A 10,030-nucleotide genomic window follows, 5' to 3' on the forward strand; every position below is an offset into this window, starting at 1 on the left:
AGTCAGCCATTTTGGACTTGTACTTAAACTACCACTGGAGGAATATGAATTTTTAATTCCAAATGGGGCTCGATAGGCGGAGGAATTCCAGACAGCTGAAGTGCGAGACTGCCGGTGTGCGCTCCCGACGTCGTCAGGGACAAAATGTCAAGCGACGTCGGCTCTGTTCAAATTTGTATTCCGCCAGTACGTTGGGAGATATTAGAAAGAGGGCCACCTTCAGTTTAACCTTTTCCACACATGTGTGCCAGGAGTGATAACTTATTTAATACGCTGATGTATGAGACTTGTCGTGACACAAGAACGGCGCAATTAGACATACGGCCATTAAATCGGCGTAACAACCGAGGTAGAAAAAAAAAAAAAAAAAGCGAGGAATATGACAGAAGTGTCCTTGAAGAAGGTTTAAAAAAAGGACAAGTGATTGCATGATTGCATTTCAAAACAAAGTGTCAACGATTTGAGTCAAGAGCAAATTGACTGCTAAGAATAAGTCGTCATGGTGACAATGTTGTCGTTAAAACATTTTTTTTTTATCTCAAGTGAGTCATAGCTTGGATATTAAGTCAGTCTGTGATTGGATTTCAGGGAATTGTTTGACTAAAAGTCATTTTCTGCAAATGTATTTTCTTGTGCCAGAATGTGCTAAAATTAGGCTGGGGGGGGTTTCTCATCATAAGCATGATGTAAAATAATAAAAAACGTAATTATTATGTGCAAATATCTTTGGTGTCAAATTATCAAAAAAAGATAAAGTGAGACCACATAGAGGAACTGAATGAACAGTTTGAGAACACCATTGCATGTTTTATTGACTGTGCCTAATCACGTCATCGCCTTCGGGCCAAAAGCTCACACAATACATCAAAATGGACACAATTGACGTGCGTGCGGGAAAGGGGCCACTGTCCTTTCAGTCTCGCCCGAAGTCTTAGCTTAGATGCCTCACAGAGCACACGCTTCATCTAAGCGCTTGACAAAAGCTTCTTTTCAACACTGATACAAAAAGTCTTTAGAAGTCAATACAAAAACTAGACGAATAGCGGTTGTCGGATCCAATAGAGTCTCAAAAACAAGTCAGCCTGCAAGGCCATTTATTTCATGTGCGATACAAATTTGCCCGTTCGAACGAGCTTCATTTAATGTCTGGCTCAGTCCTGCGACATGTCACGAGGGAAGAGAAGGAATGACACTCAACCTAAAAGTCAACTCCCTGGTATTTTTATACCGGCCTTATTTCAAGGTATCACGACTTGTAGAAGCTTCCGATACCAGCGACCGATACCAGAGGGGACTAAGTCCTCCTTGGCCAGTAGTTGACGCTATACTGTGGCAGATCGCCATTAGCCAATTGTCATGTTCGTCAGAAAGATTTTTATTTTTCAAAAGTACTTTTTACAGAATCAAAGCTTGTGAACAACAAACTATGAGGAGCAGACTCTCGGAAGAAACTCGTAGGCTGTTGGACGCAAGCCAAAAGCTTGATGAGGATTGTTTCTGACAGCGGCGGCAGCGTTGTCCAAGAAGGTGGCGCTAACAACCCTGACCACGGCGGCCTGATCGGCATGTGTGTGCGTGCATGTGTGTGTAGGTAGCAAGACTAGAGGCTGTTGAGGAGAGTGTTGGGTTTTTTTTTAGTGCCCACGTAGGCGTTTCTTTTGTGCGGTAATGAAATTGAGGCAAGAAAATGAGTAAGACAGAGGGGCGATTGTGAAGCCATGCCTGAACGGGAGCCCACTGTGCAGGCGATACGCAAAATGCAAAGTGAGGCCAATTATACGAGGAGAGGCAACCGTCGAGGCAGGGGGGCCGCGGCGGCTCAGGTGCTCCAAAATTGCTGGCCTGCCAGAGCTGGAATGCGCATCCCAGGCGATGTGACTTGATAAAGAAAGGCTAGCCTACAAAACAGCTGCAAGGTTTCTTTCACAAAACTATTCAAAACGGATTTATTACAGGGTTTTTTTTTTTTTAAGGGGGGGGTTGCAGCCTAGCGCATCTGACACGGCTAGCCAAAGCTATTTGTCACACTAGTTGAAGTTGATTATAAACCTGACACAACATTCAGCCTTATTTTAAGGTATCGGGTACTCATTGAGACTGCCGATACCAGCCGCCGATACTTAATAAAAGATTGTGGGACACGGATTTCAACATGCGTTGTAATTCATGTCTGTGACTTTGGCACCCGTTGCTGAAGCTAACCGTTCATTCCGAAATATGACTGCATGTTGAAACGTTCACCAGGGCTGTTCATGGATCCAAACAGAACGAAAAAATGGAGTAAATATTTAACCAGTGAACTTTTGAACCAATAGCAATTTCGTCGACTGTCTCTACCTCTTGACGCCCATCTCTTTCTTACCTTCGGCAATTCAAACACAGTTACCGAACCTCTTGCCAATCTCGATACTTCAAACCCACCCCCTTTCCCATACCTTCTGCCTCGTTCAATGTTCAAGACATGTTCCTCGAATGCATTACAAAACAGTGCCAAAAAGCAAAACCATTCATCATCTCGGCCCAGGCATTAGGAAGGAATTGTTTGTATTTACGCTTAAAGATGACCTTTGTGCATGCACCGGTTTATGTGGGACAGACTACTGGGATTATCTCTTGTATAAGAAGGACCAAGATGCGGTGAATAAATCAAAACAGGGATCTTGTTACAATGATACAATTATTTGTCTGCCATATTTGCATGAAATAAGTGCAAGTGTATCCATCTCCCAGAGCAGCAGCAGCAGCAGCTACCTCTGCAGTTGCACAAATTTGGCACTATCGCTCCTCTATGCAACACAATTGTGAACCCCACTGGAAGGAAGTAGAACTGGAAGGGAGGGGTACTCACCACATGAAAGCGCCTCCACCACCACGTAGACGAGGAGCGTCCGTGTGCAATCCCGTGCACTTGACATGGTACAATTCCCAGCAGGTGGATGGATTTTTTTTAAATCCCAGAATCAGTGAATCGTTCTCAGATGAATCAATGGATGAATGGGTCTCTGAGTGGGAGGGATGAGGAGGAGGAGGGGGGGGGTGTTCACAAACCGGAGTCCCGCCGATGCGCGTCCTCTCCCGGCCAAAAGAGAGCGTTCACGCACCCCCTCTGGAAGTTCCGAAGCGACACCCCAAAAATCATAAATCACACAGAAAATATCGTCTTCCACGCTAAAAATTGGCTTCTTGATGTAGGAATAAATATAGTTCCTTGAAGGTGATGGAACACCGGCTGAATACGCACCGCCGCGTCCGACCTGTCACTCACAGTTCCCGGGCGTCTTCGGAGGAATGTCGCGGGGATGGAAGTGGAAGTGCATTTCTGCAGGGAAAAGAAACCTGCTGGGGTTCGCTGCCTTGCGCGGTGTGGCTCGCAGTCCAGTGGGGGGGAAAGAAAAAAAAGTCCGGCGAGTTTTTTCCTCGCTTATTCCCGTTTTACTTTGGGGCTGTGGAAGCGGGTGGCTTGGAGCATCCTCGGGGTCACCGGAGTCCCTCCAAGTCTCCGCGGCTCTTGGATAAAATGATCGGTCTTTGGAGTCATGGACATTCGGACCGGTGGTCGTCTAGCCGGGCTGCTTTAACGGAGGGGGGGGGGGGCTCGGGTTTGCCAGTCCCGCCTCTTGGAGTGCTTTCAAAGTGAACGTGCTCACCTTACTGACAAGAAAACTGGCTTCGTGTCGTCAAGGCGGCTATGTTGTTAAGCGGCGGGGTTCCGGTTGGGGCTGTCAAAACAAAAGTGAACAAATCCGGACTCGTCAAATTGTGTGTGGGTTTTTTTTTGTCTATACGTCCAGTTTTACAGCGGTGCCATGATTTACAACAAAAAGCCACAAGGTGGCGACAAACTAGTAAAACATATAGGTAAAACAATAAATACTTTTTATAATATGATGTAATTTACTAGCAGAACATCCAAGCTGGATATTAGCATACTAATTAGCCCGTGTTGTGCCCAAAACCCCGAACCTTGCCTCTTTACCATTTTCCTCTTCGGTTGGTCTTCTTAAAAACATACTTGTGAGCTTGGCACACTTGCCAGCAGCATCCTGTAAAGCTTTTCTTTTTTATATCGGAGCTTTTTGAGCTTTTTTTTTTTGTCCATCGTTTAATTCACTGGCTCCACATCTTCAATACACCCAGCGTCATCCAGGCATGAATCTAAATTGGACTCTATTAACTATAATGAGTGCGAGGGGGGGAAGAGGGTTGGCGGGAGTTTAAACATTGGTATACCCCAATGTTACGCACGGAAAAGAGAACTGCGATGCAAAAAAGGTGTTCTATGACATTTGTGTGGTGGGTTTTCTTGAATTAAAAACATTTTTACAACTTAATTTGGGTTGTAGCCCTTAAATGATGACCCAGGGCCACCCCCATGTTGAAGTCTTCCCTTCAACTATAGCGTCTTCCAGGCGCGCGAACTCAATTAGACTCTACCAATTAATGAGTGGTGGGGGTGGGTGGAGGTGTAAACACGTAAAGGTATCTCCCAACTTTAGACAGAATTGAACGGTTTATTTTATCCTTCGTCTTTGCATAAAAACGAGATCACATACAAATATAATTACACTATATCATTTCAAGAAGCATACGTCACCTCATTTTACCCTAATTCCAAACGCGGTTCTTGGTTAAGAGGTGTACTTTTATTTTTATTTTAAACCGGAAGTGTAGTTTCCAAAATTGCCCATCTTAAGGGCGGCGGACTTGAGCAACAAAAAAGAAAATTAATCTCGAGAGTGGTGGTGCGGACGAGACGGCTAGTCTGATTGTCCTTTATTGAATGAACATAGTAAGGCGTTATTGATGAGAGGAGCATTGATTCCATGGAGCCGTGCCACTAATGCTTCTATTATGGATGCATTGCACTCCTGAACTACTAATCGTATTAGTTAATTTTTACTTTTTTGGTCTTGGAGTCAAACGACTGCAATTAAAGGGTTAAGAGTGAGGCCAATGGCTATTCAGTTGTGATTTACAAGTGGTAAAAATAAGTTAATTGTATCATAAAATGCCATTAAAACACGCAGTCTTAACTGAGGCCGCCTTTGAGACTTCAGAGTCGCAATTTCATCAGATAAATTTTCAGTTTCATTGCAGCACAGCATTTATATCAGAATGTTCCACTGTTTTTTGCTGAATTAAAGAAAGTACAAGCGGTTTTAATAAATCAACAAATATACTAATCAGATTAAACGAAAATAAAATTTAATTCAAATAAAAAAAGAATTGCTTTTATACCAATAAGTTAGAGTATTCTTCAAGCCTTACTTTTTAAGGCATTAATGCAAATGCACCGAAATGAAACAAATTTCATTAAACAGCTGCTGCATGAGTGGGAGGCGATAAAATTAATTTTCTTTAAGCATCTGTTGTTGTTTTTTTACAACTTCTGATTTCCAGCACAATGGCATGTCACTTTGCCCACGAGTCATGCAATTAGTCGTTTAGCCGACTGTGCCTCATCAAAAATTGATACAAAAAAAACATGAGCCAGACATCTGTTGCTCATCATTTGTTTTTCATTTGAACATGAAGGAATTAATAGACAGTTAAAAACGGCAGTAATCAGCTTGTGGGTAATAACTACTGCTAGTAAATGCCTTACCTGCAATAGTCATTTGGTAATCCCCCCGGAATCTGGTTGATTTCAGGGTAATTGGAACCCGGTTTATGACGTGTCACATGGTGCATCTATTAAGCAAGCAGACTTGTTTGAAGAAATAAGGTTTCATTAAAGCCTTTGGTGTTTCCATATATCACGTTTAATTGCCTTTTGTTTGGTAGTCAACCTCAACAAAGAGCCAACTAACGTCGCCATAAACGGGTAAACGAGTAAAGCTAAATACAATACAAGACAGGAGTGGTTTGGTCCACAAATTTGAAAGATGAAATAGAGAAACAAAAAAAACAAAAGTTTCCTTTTCAAGTAAAAATTTGCCATTGATTGGAGACGTTGCCTCCGTTTCGACCGGGCGGGGCTTCGATGGCTTTCAGTCCGCAATCTCGACATCGAAGCAGAGGAGTCAAAACGCACGATTGCAAGCTTGCCCGCTCGCTATTCCAGGCGGGCGCGGTCGGGTCGGCTCCTCCTCACGACTCCTCCAGCCAGGATGGCTTGTCGGCTCCGGGCGGCTTCAGCTTGATGTTGAAGTGCTCGAGCGTCTGCTGCAGCTGCTGCTGGTTGCCGGCGAAGTACGCTGAGATGGCGTTGTGGAAGAGCAGCAGCTGCTTGTGCATCACCTTCACCTGAGGAGCGGCCGCGGGCGGAAGTCACATCACCATCGGCTCGTTTACGCCGCATTGTCAACGTTGCCTCCCGATACCTTGTTCTCCTCCAGGAACTTGAGTTTGACGCAGACGTCCGAGCGCAGTCGTTCGTACTTGTCTTTCTGTTCTTGGTACTGCTGCTGCGCCGCGTCTATGCGGGCCACGCCCGCCGCGTCCCGAGGCCCCAAGCTGAGCTCCTCCAGGTCAGAGCGGTAAGCGTCGAATTCCAACCTGAAAGCCAAAGATGCAATTTTGAGAGAGGCGTGATGACAGAGCGACTATCTTCTCCTTACCTGGCATTTTCAAACATCTTGATGGTCATGAGCGTGTCCTCCATGGTCTTGTTGACCAGCGTGTTGATGCTGCACACAAAGAAGTTGATGGCGCCGAGCAGTGTCTCGCCGTTCTTGCACAGCAGCTTTTGCGTTTCGGCGTTGTAGCCAAACTCGTCCTGCGAAGACGGGTACGATGTTACGGAACCACCGGATGGAGGCCCGGTTTACGAGGGACTCCAGATATGAACGATCTCGCTCTCTCTACGTCTATCGTGTGGTTTATGTGACGGTCATTACCCGAAGCTCCGGCGACTTTTGACTCAGGTCGGCGAAGGTGTCGCCCAGCGCCTGCTGCGTCTGCACCATGTTGTAGAAATGATCGGTCAGCGCTCGGGCCAGTCTCAGCACGCTCTCGTATTTGCGCTTGGTGTCCCGCAGCAGCTCGATCTGCGCCTCCAGCTCTAGGTCCACCGTCCGCGAGCCGCGCCCAAAACGTTCCGAGATCATCTGCTTGGTGCACTTCAAAAAATAAAATAAAATTGGAAGCAGCTGAAATGCGGAACCATTGCCTCCAGCTTTGTACCTTGTAAGTGTTGAGACCCCATTTCTTGACGCTCTCCAGCTTCTCCGCCGCCACGCCTCGGGCGGCCTCATCCGCCGCCGCGGATGATCCAGAACCTGCGGCAGAAAAAAAATCAAGCTCAAGCTGGAGGAAGCCAAACATTGCCTAGGACAGAAGCAGCTTGCCAAGAAGGACCACGCGCAAAACAAGACGCGAGCTGAAAGGCCACCCGTGTTCTACAGAAGGAAGCCCACAATGCCGACAAGAAAACTGCATAAAAACCTAATCCTTCGACCGGGATCCGTTTGTCAAAGTCGGGGTTGTAGCGCACGGCCGGGCCTGAGAGACACAGTTGAGATGCACGAGCGTCAGCGCCGACGCGGCCGGGCGGCCGACGCGGTTGCTACCTTTGATGGATCCGGTGGGGATGACGACGCCCTGTGCCGAGCCGCCGTAGCCGCCCGACACGATGCTGGTCTCGTTGAGGTTCGGACCCGATACCATCACCTGCTGCAGGTCCTGGTCACAGAAAGAGGGGGGGGGCGTTGGGGGGGGTCCAGATAGAAGGGAAGGATGAGATCAGGATTTCTACGGGAAGCCGGCTATTTCTGAGACGACGGGGTTAGAAAGGTTAAGTGAAGGAAACGAGTCCCACTGGCGTGTTTTGAAGCCTTCTCGATTTGGGAAGTGCTTAAAGGGAACGTGACCCGGGTCTGCGGTCACCTGATTTATGTTGGCGTGTTAGTAGCGGATTGGAAAGCTCACTCGGGTGACAGTGGCTGGCGTGTTAGTGGCGGGAGGGCGGCACACTTGCACACGCGAGTGCTCTGCTCACCACCAATTTTTTTGGGCCACTGTCCGCATCCGCATGCAAATGGCCGCCCACTCTAGGCAACTTCCTACCTTCTCATCTAAATGCCACTGCCGCTTTGTCGCCTGGACACAGACCACCACAAACAAACAAGTAAAAACGACGAGGACAAAAAGAAAAACATGTCTGAAATCAGCAGCGTGCCAAAAAAACCCAAGGCCGCGCCCGAAGAGCCACACTGAGTGAAAACACTAGCGACTCGACTTTTGGGCGCACACACACACAATGCCACGTTGCTCCTAACTGCTGTTGCTATGGTGACCGGTTGCTAGCTGGCAGTCAACGCCGGAGTCTGCGTCCGCATTTGGTGAAGGAACTTGCAGGTGTGTTTGTCCAGGGCGTGCAGAAGCCACGCATCACTTCAACTCAGGTCGTCGCGGTAATCTGAATTCAATCGAGTCGGCCGGCGGTGGGTTGTACCTGCTCCAGGCTATCGTCCTCCGCAAGCGTGCTCATGTCGCCGTTGCTGTTGATGGGGATCTCCACGGTGGCTGCTTTGCTCATCATGCCATCCGCCGTGTCGCCCTGGGAGGGACAGACAGAAAAACGCACGACATGTCACTACGACAAAAAAAACCTTGATCTGGTATTTTCACAACTGAAGGCCGGGTACCACTATCGGGTTTCACTCCGGGGCTTTTTGCCAATATATCAGTTTCGTCAAAGCAATACCAGTTGCCAATACAAAAGGGGAAGAAAAAAATCTGACACTTCGCCAGTAGATGGCGCTACACTACTGAGGTCTGACACATTGTGAATGATTACGTTTGTCAGAAGGAAAGAAACAAAGAAAAAATTAAATGGAAGTGCAGAAATCCATCATTGCCCAACCATCGTCATGATTTTATTTATTGCCTTATTTGGGGGGGTTTTGTGTTGTTGAAATTGTCCAAAGCGTTTGGTTGTTTTCTGGCATTTGGCTTCCAAAGACGCCATAATTGCCATGCAAACACGGACGTGCAAAAGGAACTCAACGTGGCAATCCAAGTTTGAGAATGAACGTTTGCATTTTTTTGGCAACGTCACCAACAATTTTTTAACATGACCTTTTTACCGGGCGGGCATGAACAACGATAAAAAAATCTAAATTTTGTTAGACTCGTCCGTGACGTTCAGCTACCATATGGCAGGTGCATTCGCTCAGGTGTCAGTCTATTCCGTGCCACTCACTGACGATATGACACAGCTCTTCTGACATTATAACCACACAGCAGGTGCACTCAAACGGATTTTTTTTTTCCTCCAAATTATTCTTACCTGGTTGCATTTAATCTGAAAAAAAGGCCCGATTTGAAGTAGCTTCGCGTGGCTCACAGACTCAATCGTAACCGACGTACTCAAAACGAAATGTGCATTTTAGTCAATTAAAAAAAAATGAAAATCTGGGAAAATGTAAGCAAATTACCTTCCCGGAGTTTGTGGTTCCGGTTCTGCTGGTCCCCCGAATGCTAGCGGGCAGGCGAACAAACTGCTAGCGGCCCCGACGAAGCATTTCCGGCTTTGCTTATAACAAGCACTGCACGGTGGGGGGACATTTGGGCGACATGTCAGCACAAAATGGGAATTGTTGTTTTTGTGAATCTTCTTGTTTTTGTTGTTATTGAGGAGGCAAAGCAAACAGGCTGCTTACTGACTGGGCAGCCAAGAAGACGGTACTTGCAGCGGAAGTGACGCGTCTCCAAGATTCTTTATTTTTGGAAAGAGCAGTCACTCCGTGAACGATTGCGGTGAGGAAGTCACAATTTAACAACAATGACGTCACGGTTGTGGGAGCGACTCTGCTGCCCCCTGTTGGCGATGAGATCCACAGAAGGAAGCCACACACATTTGTTGGGAGCTACTCTGCTCCCCCCTGTTGGTGATGAGAGCTACAGAAAGAAGCCACACACGGTTGTTGGTGGCTACTCTGCTGCCCCCTGTTGGCGACGAGATTTACAGCGGGAAAGTTCACTGAGCTTGGCCTGACTGGGGCAGAACAAGTTTCCACGAATGCATTTGATGAAATCAGCATGTTCTTTCTATTTTTCTATCTAATAATTAGCCTAATATAAGTTG

At 46.8% G+C, this 10,030-nt stretch overlaps 2 protein-coding genes across 6 annotated transcripts in view; both read right to left on the reverse strand.

The window, feature by feature from the left end:
* Positions 1–4,128, reverse strand: part of tmem132e (transmembrane protein 132E) — a 97,918-nt gene extending 93,790 nt beyond the window's left edge. The window contains exons 1-2 of the mRNA XM_085936400.1: positions 3,977–4,128; positions 2,849–3,719 (exon numbers count right to left, since the gene is read on the reverse strand). Of these exons, the coding sequence (XP_085792526.1) occupies positions 2,849–2,915 (67 nt within the window). The 5' untranslated portion in view covers positions 2,916–3,719; positions 3,977–4,128. The remainder of the gene's footprint in view (positions 1–2,848; positions 3,720–3,976) is intronic.
* Positions 4,129–5,280: 1,152 nt separating this feature from the next.
* arfip2b (ADP-ribosylation factor interacting protein 2b) lies at positions 5,281–9,749 on the reverse strand. 5 transcript variants are annotated; one of them, XM_085935697.1, is made up of 11 exons: positions 9,606–9,749; positions 9,381–9,491; positions 8,396–8,500; positions 8,008–8,040; positions 7,512–7,623; positions 7,387–7,443; positions 7,126–7,220; positions 6,840–7,061; positions 6,561–6,718; positions 6,324–6,498; positions 5,282–6,246 (listed from the first exon to the last, which is right to left on the reverse strand). In XM_085935697.1, exons 3-11 carry the CDS (start codon positions 8,480–8,482, stop codon positions 6,091–6,093), a joined length of 1,095 nt encoding a protein of 364 aa, XP_085791823.1. In that variant the 5' UTR covers positions 8,483–8,500; positions 9,381–9,491; positions 9,606–9,749; the 3' UTR covers positions 5,282–6,090. The 5 variants fall into 5 exon arrangements, with proteins under 5 accessions (XP_085791827.1, XP_085791823.1, XP_085791824.1 ...); XM_085935701.1 differs by lacking the exon at positions 9,606–9,749 and having other exon boundaries at positions 5,281–6,246; positions 9,381–9,434; XM_085935698.1 differs by lacking the exon at positions 7,387–7,443 and having other exon boundaries at positions 9,381–9,716.
* Between the last annotated feature and the right edge of the window lie 281 nt (positions 9,750–10,030).

The sequence above is a fragment of the Syngnathus leptorhynchus genome, chromosome 17 (genome assembly GCF_054491065.1).
Source record: "Syngnathus leptorhynchus isolate UIUO chromosome 17, UIUO_Slep, whole genome shotgun sequence".
Taxonomy (NCBI): domain Eukaryota; kingdom Metazoa; phylum Chordata; class Actinopteri; order Syngnathiformes; family Syngnathidae; genus Syngnathus; species Syngnathus leptorhynchus.

What these genes read in the sequence shown, in the direction of transcription:
- arfip2b (XM_085935701.1), bottom strand. Translation starts at nt 8,482, where the DNA reads ATGATGAGCAAAGCAGCCACCGTGGAGATCCCCATCAACAGCAACGGC. An exon ending in AGGACGATAGCCTGGAGCAG is followed by an intron (nt 8,041 to 8,395) that starts GTACAACCCACC and finishes GTCTGTGTCCAG; the next exon opens with GCGACAAAGCGGCAGTGGCA. An exon ending in GGGGTCTCAACACTTACAAG is followed by an intron (nt 7,062 to 7,125) that starts GTACAAAGCTGG and finishes TATTTTTTGAAG; the next exon opens with TGCACCAAGCAGATGATCTC.